The sequence below is a fragment of the Colossoma macropomum genome, unplaced genomic scaffold (genome assembly GCF_904425465.1).
Source record: "Colossoma macropomum unplaced genomic scaffold, Colossoma_macropomum, whole genome shotgun sequence".
Lineage (NCBI taxonomy): Eukaryota > Metazoa > Chordata > Actinopteri > Characiformes > Serrasalmidae > Colossoma > Colossoma macropomum.
The window spans coordinates 9,026,159-9,046,723 of record NW_023494808.1 but is presented as its reverse complement, the minus strand read 5'-3'; the positions used below and the strand labels follow the sequence as shown (position 1 = coordinate 9,046,723).

Genomic DNA, 20,565 nt, shown 5'->3' with positions numbered 1-20,565 from the left:
TTAGACAGGCTGGTTTTTAACGGCATTTCGTTAAAGGGCCCGTTTCAACACCCGAATTTTCCTCACTGATGTCACAAACATTAAACCATTCATATGCATGTGCCTGTTCAGCCTCTAGCAGGTTAGCCTTGCCTATTCACGTGGAAGTAGACTACTTTTTGGAAGAGGCACAACACAGACCAGATATATATCACATATATCATCCTTAAAGGCACATTACACTGTAGAAATGCCCTCAAGTTGAGATTTCGCCACTGTCCTAAAGTTGAGTCAACTCAAAAAAGCTTTGTGGTAAGTTACCTTCAATTTTTAAGTTGACGCAACTGTGTAAGAACAGGCTGTTTAAAGCTACGTTAACATTACAAGCCTCATTGCTCAAATCTGATTTTTTGCTCAAATCCGATCTCTCTGACACGATGGTTCAGACTCGTTTAGGTAGTCTGTCATTAATGTGATGAACCAGAGTCCTGAAATGACCCGCATGAGCACATCCTACTCAGTAACGTCACGAGAATGAATCACATTCATCATCAGCACAAACTAACGAGCAGAACGAGCTTCGCTGAGAAGATAATTAACTCTGATCAGCTCTCAGCTTCATCATTAGAGCGAGACGAAGGAGAAAAAGGTGAGATGAGCTGCTTTTCCACTGTTTACAGGCTTTAACTTCTGTTCAGCACTGCTGCCATGGTAACGCTGAATGATGGCGCACGCAAAAGCACATGAATTCCGATCTGAGCGTCACATTAAGGTTGCATGGCCATGAATCGGACATGTATCCGATCTAGGACCGCATTACCAGGTTGAAGTGGCACAAATCCGATTTTTTGCTCTAATGTGACTCAGATCTGATGTTTTCAGTGCTGTGTGGACACAAATCCGATCCTTTTCAAATCCGACCTGAGCCACTTTCATATGTGGTCTTAGATCGGATACGTATCCGATTCGTGGCCGTGCGACCTTAATGTGATGCTCAGATCAGAATTCATGTGATTTTTTTCCGCTGCGAGTGCGCCATCATTCAGCGTTACCATGGCAGCAGCGCCGAACAGAAGTTAAAGCCTGTAAACGGTGGAAAAGCAGCTCATCTCACCTTTTTCTCCTTCGTCTCGCTCTAATGATGAAGCTGAGAGCTGATCAGAGTTAATTATCTTCTCAGCGAAGCTCGTTCTGCTCGTTAGTTTGTGCTGATGATGAACGTGATTCATTCACGTGACGTTACTGAGTAGGACGAGCTCATGCGGCTCATTTCAGGACGCCGGTTCGTCACATTAATGACAAAATTGAATCACTTACCTAAATGAGTCTGAACCATCCTGTCAGAGAGATCGGATGTGAGCAAAAAATCGGATTTGAGCAATGAGGCTTGTAATGTGAACCTAGCCAAAGTGGCTCTGGTCAGATTTGAAAAGATCAGATTTGCGTGTCCACACAGCCCTGAAAACATCAGATCTGAGTCACATTAGGGCAAAAAATCAGATTTGTGCCACTTCAACCTGGTAATGTGAATGCAGCCTAATTCTTAAGGACATGCTACTACATATAGTCTTGTTTATACTGGTTTTAGAAATACAATAAGAGATCAAGGCTTGGGGTAATGTTTGTTAGTTTTATCTTTATTATGAAAAAACAAGTTAATAGACAAATCAGTGTTAGCCAAAATAATAAACCTCAATCAAGAAATGGTATTAAAAAAGCCAATGATACCAAACAGGAATAGATTTTTACTTGAAACATCCAGACCTTTAAGAGTGTTTCCAAATCTCTGTCCTTTCATTCTTACTTTCCCTTTATTTTTCTCGTTAGATCAGGGTCTGGAGTATCAGTGTGCCTACAGCAGTATAACAGCATAGAGAGAAATGTTGTGAGTGAACAAGTCAGTAACTCAGAAAGGTAGTTGGAAAAAAATATTTCCAATAATTAATATCATGAATCTTCAGGCGCCTGGATATGTGATTTCCATCACTTTGTTCATATCAGTTGGCATGACAGGGCGGACCAGAGAGCGGCCGTCCGGCCAGTAGACTTCAATTTTGGTAGCCTGGTCAGTTCCTGGGAACAAATAAAAGCAGGAGTTAGGAACAAAGCACTCTTAACAGATGTGGTGCTTTGCTGCTTCATTCAAAATACATACAGTTTAGTGCATCACTGCAGGTGTAGTCATGCTTCTACCTGCAATAGTGCAAATGTAGGTGTGTTATACCTGCATTAGTGTGGTGTCTTATGCTGCATTAGTGCAGGTGTAGGTAAGTGTGTTATACTGCATTAGTGCATGTATATACGTGCGTTATACCTGCATTAGCAGAGGTGTAGGTGTGTTGTACATGCATTAGTGCATATGTAGAGGTGTTATACCTGCATTAGTGCAGACAGAGTGTGTGTCTTACCCAGTCCAAAGTGAGCCACTGGTTCCATCTCACACAGGTATCCAGACCCTCCATCGATGATGCGTGTGTGGACCCCGCTCTGTTTTGTGTGTATCACCACCTTGGCGCCGCGAGCAAATGCTCCGAATCGAGTACGCGGAATCACCCGCAGCCAGTTATTACTGGAGCCCTGAGGAGACGTGAAAGCTGTTCAAGGGAAGCAGCGCAGATACGACAGACACGTATAACAAAGAGCAGGTTTGGCCTAATCAATAATTCTATGGTTTTCTTTTCCAAACTACTGTTATAAGCACATATTGAAATTCTTTCCTGGTGGTTTGAACACCGGAAAGGTTTGGATGCTGACATCACACCAAGAGGGCAATAGGTGTGGCCTTTTGCTTTATTCCCAAGGTAAGACTTTTGGCAGGTGCTCCTTCAGGAAAGTGGTAAGTTATAGCAAACCAACAAGGATAACCTGCTCACCTGTATTAGAAGCATTTTAAACGGCTAGTGGCTGCAGACCTTTGACAGGCAGTGTGTGTACCCATATAGTAGAAAAATATATGTACATAAAGTAATATAGAAATATAAAAATATAGAAAATATAACTAAATAGATTTAACTTTGCCTTTTTTAATATTCACATATGTCAATATACTGATATATATGCAGATGGAATAGTGTACAGTTTTAATCAATTACACATGGAAATACATTACAAACTGTACACATTTTGAAAAATATAAGGAAAAATATTTCCTTTGAACATAAGAAGCACACCTGTCTACCTGGCGTGTCTGGTGTACCTGATCACCTGTGTAACTGGTGTACCTGCTTAATTGCACCTGGTTAAACTGCTTTGTAGATGTAGTTACTTCACCTGGTTGACTCTGTAGACAGAGATGGGCTGGGAGGCGCTCTCTCCGTGAGCCACCAGCAGGTCCAGGTGTCCATCACCATCAAAATCAACCACCGTGGCACCTGTTACTCACGACAGAACCGGCGAGTCAGTTAAAGACCTAAAACCAGTTAACTTTATAGGAGGAGGAACGTTTGTTAACTTAACACACAATGTTGGATGTAGTTATGAGGTTTTCTTATGACAGAAAGGTGTTTGTTTGGCTGAGCGATGCTCACCTGTTCCTCGGCCCTGAGGCTCAGAGGCATCGCCCACGTTTAGCTCAGTGATCAGAGGGTCAGCGTTCGGCCTCCTCGTGACTCTGAGAAAAACACCCATAAAATCAATCACAATCATGCAACAACGCTGATTTTAAAGGAGAATTCCACTAATATTTCAATCTTTCAGCAAAATTCAATCATGTAGATGTAAATAGAGGCATTCAGAGTGGTTTGGTGTGAAATGCTCTGTTCTAGAGAAACTCATAGAGTCAGAATTGTTCACAGTGGTGGTGATGGGAACCAGACGTCTGAAGAGTTTAATGCCTCTAAAATCTCCCTCAGAAAGTTATTACAGGAAATGGTTCTGAATTCACTGCCTGATGTCTGAGACACTGTTTATGATAGTTTTGAGAAGATTTATTGGCCCAAAGTCTACTTTTATCAACCCATTAATGATGTAGAATGTATGTGTTGTGAGGCATAATAGTACCTAAATAGGACCTTTTTGTCAGATTTATCACTATTTTACCATCATCAACAGTGCATAACAACTCAGAAGACATGTGAAGGTTCACTGGTGGTTTTGGTAAAATGGCTATATTTGGGTTACAGTCACTGTGACTCCTGGTTCCTATCACCGCCACTGCAAAAGCCTGGCTCTGTTGTAGGAGGACAAGCTGTTGGCCATATTGGACAACACCTCACACCCCCTGCATGCTACACTGAATAAACAGAGAAGCTCATTCAGGTCAGACTGTTACAGCTGCGCTGTGTTAAAGAGGCCGTGTGAGATCTTTCTTACCCACTGCTATACGGCTCTACAGCGAGTCTCCTTACTGCAGAGACGGTACTGATCTCCTGCTGTCTGAACTGAGCTGAACCACCTCACTGTATCTCCTCTCCTGTTAATACACACTGTGCAATATATCAGAACCTGTCACTGTAATGACACTTTCACTATGTACTTTATAATACTGCTGCAACTCAGTTATGTTTATACTCACTGTGCTTTTGTTTACCTCACACCACTCAGTGCCTCCTCTCACCTAAATACAACAGATCTGTCTTATATGCCATGTAAATATCTAAATATAGTTTATTTCTACTCTCTTGTACTTTAACTTCTGTCTATTTTTATTTCTATTTTTTATTTTCTGCATAGTTTATGTAAGTGTATGTGCAATTATATGTCTTCTATCTATCTATCTGTCTATCTGTCTATCTATCTGTCTCTCTATCTGTCTATCTATCTATCTATATATATCTATCTATCTGTCTATCTATCTGTCTGTCTATATATCTATCTGTCTATCTATCTGTCTGTCTATCTATCTATCTATCTAACTAACTATCTGTCTATCTATCTATCTCTCTACCTCTCTATCTGTCTGTCTATCTATCTATCTATCTATCTATCTGTAGGTCTATCTATCTGTCTATCTATCTGTCTGTCTATCTATCTGTCTGTCTATCTATCTATCTATCTATCTGTCTATCTCTCTACCTCTCTATCTATCGGTCTATCTATCGGCCTATCTATCGGCCTATCTATCTATCTATCTATCTAGCTATCTGTAGATCTATCTATCTATCTATCTATCTATCTATCTATCTATCTGTCTAAAGAAATCTGAGTCTGTACGTTTGGTAGAAATACATGTTTATGCACAGCTGCAGTTCTGTAGAATAAACGTCCTGTTTTTCTTAAACATTTACAAGTTGAGAAATGACCGTTAAATACGTGACACTGTGAGTCGATGTTACTTTAAAGTCATTTTCACTCCCAGTTTCTGACTATTACAGTCTGTCACATCTTTTATGAGGACCACAGTGAAAACAAGCCTATAGGCCTTATTGTGTTTTTATCCTCGATCATTTTTAAATGCTTGTCAGTTCTGTATGAATGCAGTCTTATATGTATTTTATTTAACTGTCAAATAAATCATCACCGTCTCTACAGTGAATCATTTCACATCAAACCACTCTGAATGACTTTGTTTTCATCTCAACCAGTGAATTATTCAGAATATGCAGGGGGGATAAATCAGATATTACTGGTTAATATTATTTTCACTGCCTGCTGGTGCACAGGAGATGTTTTTAGAGGAGAAAAGTCATTAGATTTTGATGGAGGATTATGGGAAAAGAAGAATTTTGTCTTTTAAATGATATGATGTAAAAACATGAACTAACAGGGTAAAAACTGATTTCAAATTGATTTCACATGCAGTTCTATAAAACAGCTGTAAGTTCAGACGTACTTGAAGATCCTGTTGGGTGCGGATCCTCTGTAAGCGATGTTGTTGAAGAAAATCTCCAGCTGAAGGTCATTATCAAAGTCAGCGGCGATGACGGTGCGAACGGGGGACGGAACAGAGAAGGCCTGCGTGGCAATGTCCTAACAGAGACACAGTACCACATGTTCAGTGCTTTAATGACTTGATTCATGTGTACATTATTAATACTTTAATAAAATACATCACTGTCAAACCTAAACAAACTGAAGAAATTGTGGTGAGGTGATTCATTTTATTTATGGGGAAATGTAATGTACACTAATGAATCCCCTATACTGTGGAACAAAATAAAAACTGTTTATTTGAAAGCAAAAGAGATCGATGTCGTATGTAAGCGCTGTTAAAGTGTCAAAACAAAACTGAAAAAAACAGCCTGTTTTGAATTCTCTGTTTCTGTGACGTCGCACAAACCATCATAGTCATGGTGGCTCCACTGCCAAAGAAGTCACCATCATCAACACTCAATGACTATCGCCCTAGAGCACTCCCTCCCATCATGATGAAGTGCTTTGAAAAGCTGGTCAGAAATCACATAACATCCAGACTCCCAACAACACTCGACCCACTCCAGTTTGCATACTGCCCTAACTGCTCCACTGATGATGCCATATCACCAGCACTTCTGACCCATCTGGAGAATAAGAACAGTTATGTGCGGATGCTCCTCATTGACTTCAGCTCCGCCTTCAATACAGTCATCTTCATGCACTTGGTAAGAAAACTCGGCCCATTAGGCATCAACACCCCACTGTGCAACTGGTCACTGGACCTCCTCACAGACAGACTCAGACAGTATGAGTTGGAAGAAACACCTCTAAAACCATCATCGTGAACACTGGAGTTCCCCAGGGCTGTGTGCTGAGCCCTCTGTTGTTTACTCTGATGACTCATGACTGCTGTGCCAAGTACAACTCGAACCACATTATTAAGTTCACAGATGGTGATGGGCCTCATCAGCAACGACGACGACTCAGCCTACAGAGAAGAAGTGAACCAACTCATCCTCTGGTGTGACAAGAACAACCTGTCACTGAATGCCGACAAGACAAAGGAAATTACTGTCGACTTCAGGAGGAAGCGCATGGTACAATACCCCACTTACAATCCACGGTAACGCTGTGGAGTCAGTGAGAAGCACCAAGTTTCTGGGAGTGCACATCACGGACGGCCTGACATGGACTACACACACCACCTACCTTGTCGAGAGAGCACAGCAGCGCCTTCACTTCCGACGACGGATGAGAAGAGCAAACCTCCCCCCTCCTATCCTCACAGCTTTCTACAGAGGCACTATAGAGAACATCCTGACCAGCAGCTTCCCAGTATGGTATGGCAGTCCCTCCAGAGAGCGGTGAGAACGGCAGAGAGAATCATCAGAACCCCACTTCCATCCATACAAGATCTCTACCTGTCACGCTGCAGATCCACCAAGATAATCAGAGACCCAACCCACCCTGCCCATGGACTGTTTAGCCTTTTGCCCTCTGGCAAAAGCTACCGCAGCATGCGGTGCAAGACCGCCAGACTCAGCAGGAGCTTCTCCCCACAGGCTATCAGACTACACAACACACTGGCCTATCAGGACTGCTGAACTCCTGAACAAACACACAGACTGTCTGAACACTTTCGTAGAACTGTCTTCTATATAAAAATGCAGCTATTTTTTTCTGTGCAATATTTACAATGTTCACTTGAGCACTTTATCATTATTCACCAGTGTCAAGTTTACATTTCCTGTTACATTGTGCAATAATACTATCACTGAGAACAATGTGCAATATTTTTTCTTTACAACGTGCAATATTCTTTTAAATATATATATATATATATTTTTTTTTCTATTTGTATGTTTTATGTTTGTCTATACTGTCTAGTATGTCCGTGTGGAGTTGCCTTTTATGTTATATTTATGTATATTTTTTGCACATCGCAGTTGGAGAAACGCGATCTCATTCAGCTGTGCACTGCTTGTTGTATAGTCTGAATGACAAAGTTCACTTTGACATTTACATATATGCCCCTTTTCAGCCCACAGCAGTTTAGCCCCGCCCACTCACACTGAAGTTATAAGAGGTGTTTCAGCTTTTTGAATGAAGCACAACACAGGGCAGGCAATCAGAACATGAAGGAAACGGTCAGGTCAAAACCACACGAAACATAAAACCACACAAATGTTATAAAGTGGACCTTATGGGAAAAAATAAGATTTAAGAAAATCTCACATCTCTTGAGTTTTAAAGCTAAACATTGTGTTCAGATTTGCTAAGATGTTTATCTACCAATCTACCTAAACTCTCACCTCTCTTTCATCTCTCCTGTCTTCTTTTTGTCAAATGCTATTTATCCTATGGAAAATGTAGTAGAATCACCATGGAGTCTCCCAAATCATCAAAGAGCAGTAGGATGTTCTTCTGGGTCGAGTACATTCGGTGCAGCACTTTTCTTTAGTGCAGTCTGCAGCAAAACCAGTCTGACCAGGCGTGGTTCATATTTGCTTCAACAATTATTATATTTGTTGAATTACTTCATCAAACACTGAACTGTGTATAAAACAGACGTTTAATTAATCAGATATGACTGAATTACATTAGCACCCCTTTAACCCTAACATATTAATTCTCACTCGCAGCTCACTGAAACAAGCAGAAATATGTGTGTGTGTGTATATATTTGTTATATATATATAACATTATGACCACCTCCTTGTTTCTACACTTATTGTCCATTTTATCAGCTCCACTGACCATACAGGAGCACTATGTAGTTCTACAGTTACAGACTGTAGTCCATCTGTTTCTATACATACTTTGTTAGCCCCCTTTTACCCTGTTCTTCAGTGGTCAGGACCCCCATGGACTCTCACAGAGCAGGTACTATTTGGGTGGTGGATCATTCTCAGCACTGCAGTAACACTGATGTGGTGGTGGTGTGTTAGTGTGTGTTGTGCTGGTCTGAGTGGATCAGACACAGCAGTGCTGCTGGAGTTTTTAAACACCTCAGTGTCACTGCTGGTCTGAGAATAGTCCACCAACCAAAAATATCCAGCCAACAGAATCCTGTGGGCAGCGTCCTGTGACCACTGATGAAGGACTAGAGGATGACCAACACAAACTGTGCAGCAGCAGATGAGCTATCGTCTCTGACTTTACATCTACAAGGTGGACCGACAAGGTAGGAGTGTCTAATAGAGTGGACAGTGAGTGGACACAGTGTTTAAAAACTCCAGCAGCACTGCTGTGTCTGATCCACTCGTACCAGCGCAACACACACTAACACACCACCACCACGTCAGTGTTACTGCAGTGCTGAGAATGATCCACCACCCAAACAGTACCTGCTCTGTGAGGGTCCATGGGGGTCCTGACCACTGAAGAACAGGGTAAAAGGGGGCTAACAAAGTACGCAGAGAAACAGATGGACTACAGTCTGTAACTGTAGAACTACAAAGTGCACCTATATAGTAAGTGGAGCTGATAAAATGGACAATGAGTGTAGAAACAAGGAGGTGGTCATAATGTTATGCCTGATCGGTGTGTGTGTATATATATATATATATATATATATATATATGTATGACATCAATATTTAGTTATGATTTGAATTTGTTGAAGTTCTTGTTGTGTGTACCTTCACATATTATACTTATTTCTGCCCAATGATGCTACCAAAAGCTGGGAGGGTGAAAGCTAGTATGTGCCCCCTTTGAGACACATGAAGCTCCAACATATCTTTTCAAACTCTAACTAACACAACATTATTGGACGGCTCAACACGCTACACGGAAGACAAGCATCAAGACTCCTCTTTGTCCTGACATCCAGGTGGTGGAATGAACGTCCAGTGGCTGTCCGAACAGCAGACTCTCTCACTGAAGAGCCATCTCTTATTACAGTACTTAAGTGAGCACTAACTTAAGTACGAATTGAAATGTATTGTATTGCACTTACACTGTGTCTAATTCTGGATCTAGGCATCAACACAGGCTTTTATTTCTAGCTGTATCTGAGCTCAGGGGTAGTTTGTACTCTGACCTATTTGTACTAGCTAAGATACGTTCTCTGATTAAACAACAAAGCACTTTAGTAGGTCTCTCTGGATTAGAGCGACTGCTAAATGCCATAAACATAAATGTAACTGTTAATTCCTTGTTGTCTGAGTGACGGGGGAGAGGAAGATCCATCCTACCCACCCCGAGAGAGAGAGGACCATTATGGTATCTTGGACTCTGGGTTACGGATGGCTGTGGCAGCGTCAGGGTATCAAACCCGCGATCTCCCGACGATAGAATCTGTTACGTTTTTGCCATATTTTGCCATTAAATCAAGTAAAAACTCAAACCTGTCAATACAGAATGTGTATGTCATTTATTATGTAACTAAATATGTAAATTCTTGCATTTAAATAGTACTGCAAACGACTATAAACACCGCAGACGTCTAAGGATTAAACAGTTACCTTTTCAAAGAGGGATTTAAACCGTCTCACCAAGGCCAGTTCAGCTGAGTGTCTCACCTTGAATCTCTGCCGGCTGCTCTGCAGGTAGAGGCGGTGGGGGCCGTTCCAGTTTCCATAGACAATATCAATCTTCCCATCACCGTTAAAATCAGCCAGAGCCACTCCTCTGCCGTGCTGATAGCGATCTGCTACACCTGAAACAGAGCGATGCACTCAGTCACTAATCAATACCTGACAGATATCTGAATGTGGTGAAGTGTGGTAAAATGTAGCTGTTCTCCAGATGCAGTCGATCCAGTCTGTGTCTGGTGTTTAAAGTTTGGTTCTGCAGATTTGCACTGGAGCTACGAGGCTAATGTAGCTAACAAGTAACGGCAGCTTGTTTCAGGCTTCATGACGGCGGCTGCTGTTTTTAACTATGCTATTCTATGCGCTTTGTACTGTGTCTGCTATGCGTGCTGCACGGTGATCGGATGTACGGTGGCTCCAGAGCCTCTTTTACTGCCCTTAGCGGCTCCACAGCAGAATCAGATCTGTAGGTGAACTAAAATAATCCTCCTCTACAGTAAAATAAAGCTCTGCTGATCGATCAACACAGTTTAACAGTAAATGATCCTAAACTCTGGAGTTCATGTAGAGCTGCTGATTCACCCTTTAACACTGAAGGTTGGCACGCAGGCTGATGGTCACCATAGCAACACAGAAAACAGCCTCTCTTAGCTAGTAGCTAACGAAACAGCAAAGAGAAAGATTTAATACGAACATCGATCATTTAGAGACGAATGGACTTATCTGTGTTTATAATCTCTCCAGCTGGTTTCCTGATCTGTTTAATCTGCAACAAGAAACTGTCAAACACTAAAAAGTCATGAGGCTGAAGTCGCTTCTCATTCGAATTCTCCCGTTCCACCATAAACAGTGCAGCAGTTACAGTCTGGCGCCTCAGGCACCATTTAAAGTGGAACGGGGAAATTTGAACAAGACACCACGAATGATTAGCGACTTCAGCCTTGTAAAAAGACAAACACTGAGACATTTTACTACTGAAACTACTGAACTTTTGAGGAAATGTTTCCTGCCGGAGATGTGAGAAATGCAGCTATAGCTGAGCTGAAGCTTAAAGCAGAGCAAAGTAAGTCTGCGTTTTCATTTAAATTATATTTTTTTTAGCCTATATTAGTACATCAGCACAGACTGAGACATATTTACAGCTAAGATGGTAAAATGGACATAAAATGTGGCTCCCAAGGTGGTTTGATTTTTATTGACAGGACAAAATGGCTCTTCTTAAAATTTGGGTTGCCGACCCCTGGGTTAGAGTGACGCGGCTCGCTGCACTAGACTGTACAGACTGTTATGAATTCAGGGCTGAATGAGATTATAGTTTATCCAGAGGGAGGAGTCTCATGTTGAACATGACAAAAACATAGAAAAGAAGATGGTCAGCTCCTGTGAGGGCATTTATTCTGTCAGAAAAGTAACATTTTATTCAAAGATATGATGCGGGACCCCCCCAAGTGTAATTCTGCCTCTCTTACGGGAGGTCTCTTTACTCTTATTGGAGGTCAGGGACCACCCAGCTCCCCCGCTTCAATTCGAACCCAGGTTTCGGCTCACTGCAATAAAAATGCAGCATGAACTTAAACAGCGCACAGTTACTGCAGGCTTTAAAATGTAAACCAGACGTAAAATCTCAGTGAAAACTCCACCCAAAAACAAGCACACATAGGCCTTTACTGCACTCAATTTATTTTACACACAAACACACACACCTTATCTAAGCCACTTATCCTTCTGGGTCGCGGGGGGGTGTTGGAGCCTATCCCAGCAGTCACTGGGCGGAGGGCAGGAAACACTCGCCAGTCACCGGTCGCCAGTCCATCACAGGGCATTTATTTTTCAGTTCACTTATTATTTTATTTATTTTTGTGTGTCGTGGCTGATTGACTACATTTGGGATGAAAATGGGGAAAACGTAAAGTTAGCTTCATCGCTCTCACCTGCTTGAGCGGCCACGTCAGTAAAAGTGCCGTCGCCGTTGTTACGGAACAGGAAGTTGGGTCCGTTTTCATTGTCACAGAAGATATCAGAACGAGCGTCGTTAAGAATCGGTCCAACGACGACACCACGGCCACCTTCAGACAAGAAGACACAGTTCTGAATTCTTCTGAACAGTTAACAATTTGAAAAACAGTACTTTACAGACATCAGTTTCCAGAGACAAGATGCTGAACTGTAAACCAAAAAAGGTTGTCAATTCAGAATCCCTGCTGACATTCAGTATTTAGACCAAAGCTAAGCTTAAAATAGTTAATAGTGAACTTTTTTATTTAATTTTCATTCAGTAAATCAGAAAACTACTCTAAAGGATTTCAATATTCGCAGACATTAAGAAATTTCACAATTCTTGAGTCTGTATTTAACATATAAAGACCAAATGTAGGCTAATCTATGCCGTTTTACGTTGTATCAGTGAATGTCTAGTCAAGAGAATTGGCACTAAATAATGTCTTCTGGGTTGGTCAGACACTAGAGGGCGCTCCAGAGCAAGTCCAAAATGAATGGGTTCCTATGGAGCTTTTGTACAAAATCATAGTTTGTAAATGCTTAATTACTGTCACATAGAAAAACGCACAAAAACAGAACAGTATAAAATGCTGAAACACTGTTTATTTATTTATTTAAATATTTTTGAGCTCCAGTATTTTGTAAATTCATGATGGTGAGCATGAAGGACTTCATTCAGCCAATGAGCAGATCAGCTTGCCAACCAATCAGCACTAAGTATCAGTAATACTAACCAATCAGCACTCAGTATAAGTAATGCTAACCAATCAGCACTCAGTATCAGTAATGCCAACCAATCAGCACTAAGTATCAGTAATGCTAACCAATCAGCACTCAGTAGCAGTAATGCTACCCAATCAGGGCTCAGTAGCAGTAATGCTACCAGTTTAGAGCTGTTCAGCTCTATTCATTCACATTCATTGAGGACTCGCTCGTTGGTGCCCTCTAGCATTCTGCAGTCATGTTTTTGATATAGTGCCCTCTGACCTGTGTACTTGTTGACCCGGGCCTGAGAGGCGACGTCAGTGAGAGCGATGATGCCCTTGGAAACGTCGCTGGCAGCCTCGTCCATCTCAATCAGTGCGTGAGCCCCAACGTTACCTCGAGCGTAGTTAGCCACATAAACAGAGTAACGGCCAGTTCCCTATAGCAGGAACAGAGATGGATAATAAATTAATTAATGAATGAATGCACTGATTGGTGAATAAACGAGTGTATGAATTATAATACTGCTCACAGGCAAGTAAATAAAACTTCAAACAAATCATAACAATATAACAGTACCGCAGTAACAAAGAAACAGATAATAAATGGATGGATGGATGGATGGATGGACGGATGGACGGATGGGTGGAGGGATGGATAAATGAATGAGTGGATGGATGACTGAATGGATGGATGGATAAGTGCATGGATGGCTGAATGGATGAGTGGATGGATGGATGGCTGGCTGGATGGATGGATATATTAATGTATGGATGAATGAATGATGGGTAGAGGAATAGATGTATAGATTGATGGATGAACTGATGAATGAGTGAATGAGTGGACTAATGCATGGATGGATGGATAGACAGATGGAAGGACAGATGGATGAATAAATGGATGGATGCACTGATGGATGGATTGATGAACAGATGAACTGGTGAATTTAAGGACTAATTGTTGAATGGACTGATAGGTGGATGGTGGATTGATGAATGAATGGACTGATGGGTGGACAGTGGACTGATGGATGAATGGATTGATGGGTGGACAGTGGACTGATGGATGAATGGACTGATGGGTGGACAGTGGACTGATGGATGAATGGATTGATGGGTGGACAGTGGACTGATGGATGAATGGACTGATGGGTGGACAGTGGACCGATGGATGAATGGATTGATGGGTGGACAATGGACTAATGGATTGATGGGTGGACAATGGACTAATGGATTGATGGGTGGACAGTGGACCGATGGATGAATGGATTGATGGGTGGACAGTGGACTGATGGATGAATGGATTGATGATGGACAGTGGACTGATGGATGAATGGACTGATGATGGACAGTGGACCGATGGATGAATGGATTGATGGGTGGACAGTGGACTGATGGATGAATGGATTGATGGGTGGACAGTGGACTGATGGACGAATGGACTGATGATGGATAGTGGACTGATGGACGAATGGACTGATGGGTGGACAGTGGACTGATGGACGAATGGACTGATGGGTGGACAGTGGACTGATGGACGAATGGACTGATGGGTGGACAGTGGACTGATGGATGAATGCCTGGATGAATATCTTACCTTTCTGTCCACACAGGCCACAGAGCGTCCCGCCATGCGACTGGCCACTCTGCGCTGCACGTTGATGTCGTCACTCAGCAGATCCTGGAAGCGGCCGTCCCGGAACTTAAACAGCTTATCAGAGTACGTCGCCTGACCTTCACAGCACAGATCACAGACTAATCAGTCATCAAAGCACATTAAGCACATCAATGACCTCAATTCATCACTATCATACAAAAACAGTCACTCCATTTTTTACACTATTTACAAACAAAGTTATCTTTTACGTTGTGTGAACATTTCATGATGAATAGACCAACATTACTCTGAATAACATCCTGATACATAAACATACATTAAAGTTATAATGTTGTAATTATCATTTATAAGGACTAATAAGGTTTTGGTACAACTGCAAAGAAAATAAGAGTAAGTAAACATGTATTTATGTCCTGTATATACATATGAAGACGTCGTCTGGATGGCAGCATACGTTGCCAAAACGTATTTATCAGCATTAATGGTGCTTCACAGATGTGCATGTCACCCATGCCGTGTGCACTAATGCCCCCCTACACCATCATGAATACTGGCTTTTGAACTGTGCACTGATAACAAGCTGAGTGGTCTTTAGCCCGGAGGACACAGTGTCCATGATTTCCAAAAAGAATTTCAAATTTTGATACGTCGGACCACAGGACACTTTTCCACTTCCCCTCAATCCATTTTAAATGAGCTTGGGCCCAGAAAAGGTGGCAGCGTTTCTGGATCCTGTTTATGTACAGTTTCTTCTTTGTGTTTTAAAGTTTTAACTTGCATTTGTGGATGCAGCAACAAACTGTTTTCACAGACAGTGGTTTTCAGAAGTGTTTCTGAGCCCATGCAGTGATTTCCACTACAAAATCATATCTGTTTTTAATGCAGTGCTGCCTGAGGGCCCAAAGATCACAGACAGCAAATACTTGTTTTTGGCCTTGTTCCTTTACATACAGAGATTTCTCCAGATTCTCTGAATCTTTTAATGTTATTATGTACTGTAGATGATGAAAAGCAAAAGTTCTTTGCTATTTAATGTTGCGGAACATTATTCTTGAATTGTCTTTCACAGAGTGGTGAACTCCTCCTCATCTTCACTTCTGAAAGACTCTCTGAGATGCTCTTTTTATACCCAGTCATGTTACTGACCTGTTGCCAATCAACCACCAGGTGTTTTTTATTTTAGCATTACAAAACTTTACCAGTAGATCTATATTTTTATATCATTGTTATATTTTCAGATTCATTATGATTTCCAATTTTGAGATGGATGGATGGATGGATAGATGGAAGGAAGGATGAAATGATTTATGGAATGGTGGATGGACGGATGGTTGAATGATGGACTGATGGATATTTACGTTTGCTCCCTGTAGAGAATTTGTTAACTTATTTTCACTCATTTTCACTTATGTAATTTGACCAAAGGTGCCCAGTCTTTTTCTTACGACTGCACAGTTTTGAGGAACTGTGTGAGTAAATACCTGAAAAAGCACTGTTAGTGTTGAGGAAGTAGATCTCCTCTCTGCCGTCTCCGTCCACATCACACGCCGTCACTCCTATCGCGTTTCCCTCCGGGTCCCTAAGGTGGTAGTATGGAGAGCTGCGGTCATCCACTGCAATATTCACCAGCTTCTTCTGAGAGCGGTCGTACTTCAGAACCAGGTTTGGCCCGTTATACCTGGAAAAAACAGAAATATCAGACATCATTAACTTCCCTGCTAAGTAAACACGACAATAAGCAGATTTTAGCACTTAAATGAACTTTTCAGTAAAAAAAAGTTCTGGAGGTGCTTTGAGTTCAGCTCGAAATTATTATGAAAAGGTTACATTTCAAGCAGAAACAGAATTACTACAGATCCTCCACAGTACTGGCAAATGATTTCTCAAGTCATTCAGAGTGGTTTGGGGTGAATGCTCCCTTGTAGAGAAAGTGGTGGTGATAGGAACCAGACATCTGAAGAGTTTAGTGCCCCTAAAAGCTCCGTCACAGAACGTTATTACATGAAATGTTTATGAATTCACTGCCTGATGGCTACACCATTGTTTTACGACAGTTTTGAGAAAGTTTTGGCATAAAACACATTTTTTTAAATCCATTCATGGTGGAGAGGTACATGCAGGGTCTTATTAGGCCAAATACTCTCCAAAGAAAATAAATTTTTTCAGATTATCCACTATTTTACTATCATCATCATTACATACAAACACTCAGAAGACTCGTGTGGGTTCACTGGTGGTTTTGATAGTAAATAAAACGGCTGTATTTGAGTTGTAGTTGTGGCAACCCCTGGTTCCTATCAGCACCACTGTAAAGACATCTGTAAAGAGTCAGTCCGTTTCTCTAAAATGAACCATTTCAAACCACTATGAATGACTTTGTTTACATCTTAACAATGTAATTAGGCAGAAATTAAAAGCCAAACTGGTTGAATTCTCCTTTAACATAACAAACCAGCTTATCTCTGGACTGGATGACGTTCTGAAATCTTGGTTAATCCAATCGGGGGATCTGCATGTGATCGCACTGTTTGGCATATTCTATACTGTTTATATTTCATGTTTACATTTCATACATAATAAAAATGTGCTTAACTAAATATCTACGTACTAACAGATTCAGATTAGTCTAACAGACAAAATACCTGTCTATATGCACAGAGAGTTCTGTTTCTATACAAACAATACACACATATTCAGAACCTAAGGCTGAATAACACACATAGTACTGTATTACTCTTCTACTACATTTAATGTTGCTGCTTTTTTGATTGCAGTATTTTGTGCTTTGTTTTGGTACATTTACATTCGTTCCTGTGGTAATGATGTGCACATTTGGATGAAGTACATTCAACACAGTAAATTTCAGTCCCACGCGGCTCTGTGGTGAGAGAAAAGACCACAGAAAGACGAGAAAAAGAGTGAAAACCTGTGTAGTTTCAGATAAAATGTGTATATTCACCCTGCCACCACCACCTCCAGCTCCCCGTCACCATCCACATCCGTCACCGCCATCCCATAATTCAGCTGAGTGGGGTTGTGCAGCACATGAGGAGGCAGAACTGTATCCGTGATGACCGAGAACATGGACTGGACTCCGGAGAGACTCAGACCGAGAAGAAACGTCCAAAAGATCCACATCTTCACCTGAGAATCAGTGAGTGAGCACAACACTGTTAGAATCAGGCCATTTCCACATTTTATATATATATATATATATATATATATATATATATATATATATATATATATATCGCTGCTGTCGGAACAAAAGCGTTTTTCAGTTTTTAACATGATTCGAAAATGCCTGTTGTCCTTTACATTGTGTGTAAATCTCATGAATGGAGCAAAAGAAACGACCCAAAATGACTTCTGGTTCCACTGACTTACATTAAAAATAAAGTATGCTGTTGCTTCTCCTGTAAAGTTACTATTTTTATTGTCTTGTTCAGACGACTATGAATACAAATATATATATATATATCATATCTCCAAAATGGTAACTTTACAGGAGAAGGAAGAAACCTACCATAATTTTAATGTAATTCAATGGAACCAGACTTTTTTCCAAGTCATTTTGGCTCATTTCTTTTGGTCCATTCATCATGAAATTTACACACAATGTAAAGAGCAAGAGACATATATATGTATTTTTATATATATATATGTATTGAGGCCACGAGTTACTATCTTAAGGCCACAATTTACTATATTAAGACTATATTAAGATAACATGGTGATTATTTTTTATAAAGGCATTGCCAACATTTACTATTACTGTATTGAGGCCACAAATATATCCACAACATATTGAGGACAAAATAAAAGGCAGGTTGTAATTTATACAGTCTATATTATATTTAGTAACCACAAAATTATAATACATACAGTAATATATATGATATTTAGTAATTATCAGATTATAAACACACACACGAATTATTTTATATGTAATATATATATATAAAATCATTTTGCTTTTTACAACACGTCACCTCACCTAAGGGGCCCCGTAGGTCCCAGTTTTTACAGTAAGTGACATTAAGCCGCAGTAAACCAGTCAAACCCACTGAGGCAGTGGGCTCCACTCCGCCGTGCTGCGCTGCTCCATGAATACAGAGTGAGCGTTAACTCCCAGAAGCGCTGCTGCAGGAGGGCAGAGTTAACCATGCTGTTATCAGCGTCTCTCCGTCTTTATAAAGCCGAGCACTACTTACGTGGTGCTGCGTCCTCTTCGCTCAGGCTGCGGCTGCTCTAACGTCTCCCTCCACGACAGCCCTTATATCGCCGTATTCACCTTACACAACTTCAGCCGCGCCGTTTACACAAGCGCTTGTGTAAGCAGGCGTCCAATCACGACGCGCCAATTTAAATATTCCGGGAGTTCAACCAATCAGCTGCCTCTCCCGTGCGGAACGGCTTGAATTGATTAAATATACAGCTTTCCTTCAGGGGACGCTTGTGTGAGCGCTGTCACGTGTTTACATCAGCAAAAAAGGTAAACATCGCTAAAAACGTTGTAAAAAAAGACGCGAGGCGCCAGCAGAGGTGGGCAGAGGAGCCTGAAATTATGTCTGAGTGGAACTGGAGTCATTACTCCAATTAAATAATGAAGTAAAATGAGTCTAAAAGGTGAGGAGTGGGAGTGAAAACCCCATATGAACTGTCTTTCTTATGGAACTGCAGTGGATCCAGAATCAGCAGAGGAGCTGAAGACTGTTAGGCCTGTTCTCCTCTTTTTGGATCATTTTGGTTTACAGTATATTGATCAAGCTCCAGTGTGACACTGTCACCACCAGAACAGCATAATTTAAACCCAAGAGTTAGGAGCTCAAAGGGGAGTTCCACCATTGTTTCAAAATTTCTGAATCATTGAAATGGTTGAGATGTAAACAAAGTCATTCAGAGTGATTTGGTGTGAAATGGTTCAGATGTCTTTACAGTGGTGCTGATAGGAACCAGGGGTCACAATGTCTACAACACAGATACAGCAATTTTATTTACTATCCAGAACCACCAGTGAACCCACACGTCTTCTGAGTGTTTATATGTAATGTTGATGACGGTAAAATAGTCATAAATCTGAAAAAATAAGTTTTCTTTTGGGACCATTTTGCCTGCATGTACCCATCTGTCATAAATGGATTAAAGTAACTGGCTTAAAATATATTTTAAGCCAAAACTTCATCACAGAACTATCACCAAACAATGTCACACATCAGGCAGCATATATCTAACACATCATGTACTAACTATCTGTGAGGGAGCTTTTAGAGGTATTAAGGACTCTTCAGATGTCTGGTTCCTATCACCACCACTGTAAACAGTTCTGACTCTGTAAGTTCCTCCAGAACAGAGCGTTTCACACCAAACCACTCTGAATGACCTCATCTCAACCATTAAATTATGTAGAATGAAGGACTGAAATGGAGCTGATTAAAAACGTTTCTTATCAAATATCCCTGAGTAGAAGTCAAAGAACAAATCCGGCTAATCAATATTACTTAAAGGGCAGTTCCACTAATGTTTCAAATTCATTCATGCATAATTCATTAAATGCAAATTAAACAATGGTTAAGATGTAAACAGAGTCGTTCAGAGTGGTTTGGTGTGAAATGCTCTGTTCTAGAGAGACATACAGAGTCAGAATTGTTCACAGTGGTGGTGATGGGAACCAGACGTCTGAAGAGTTTAATGCCTCTAGAAGGCTCCATCACAGAAGGTTATATACATGAAATGGTTATGAATTCACTGCCTGATGTCTGAGACACTGATTTATGATAGTTTTGAGATCAGATTTTGGCCTAAAATGCATTTTTTTTAATCCTTTCATGGCAGAGAGGTACATGTTCTAAGCCAAAATGGCCCCAAAAGAAAACATAATTTTTCAGATTTTTCACTATTTTACCATCATCATCATTACAGTCAGTAAGTTTCTC

At 40.9% G+C, this 20,565-nt stretch overlaps 1 protein-coding gene across 1 annotated transcript; it reads right to left on the bottom strand.

The window, feature by feature from the left end:
• Positions 1-1,595: 1,595 nt before the first annotated feature.
• On the bottom strand, positions 1,596-18,964 carry crtac1a (cartilage acidic protein 1a). The gene is made up of 12 exons (XM_036557633.1): positions 18,844-18,964; positions 17,589-17,773; positions 16,111-16,307; positions 14,609-14,745; positions 13,295-13,451; positions 12,241-12,375; positions 10,298-10,434; positions 5,750-5,886; positions 3,507-3,589; positions 3,250-3,350; positions 2,388-2,556; positions 1,596-2,052 (listed from the first exon to the last, which is right to left on the bottom strand). Exons 2-12 carry the CDS (start codon positions 17,765-17,767, stop codon positions 1,937-1,939), a joined length of 1,548 nt encoding a protein of 515 aa, XP_036413526.1. The 5' UTR covers positions 17,768-17,773; positions 18,844-18,964; the 3' UTR covers positions 1,596-1,936.
• Between the last annotated feature and the right edge of the window lie 1,601 nt (positions 18,965-20,565).

Coding starts and splice junctions, on each gene's coding strand:
- crtac1a (XM_036557633.1), bottom strand. CDS start 17,767: ATGTGGATCTTTTGGACGTTTCTTCTCGGTCTGAGTCTCTCCGGAGTC. Junction 13,452..14,608: donor TGGCCTGTGTGGACAGAAAG/GTAAGATATTCA, acceptor TTCCTGCTATAG/GGAACTGGCCGTTACTCTGT. Junction 2,053..2,387: donor AGTGGCTCACTTTGGACTGG/GTAAGACACACA, acceptor ATTTGTTCCCAG/GAACTGACCAGGCTACCAAA.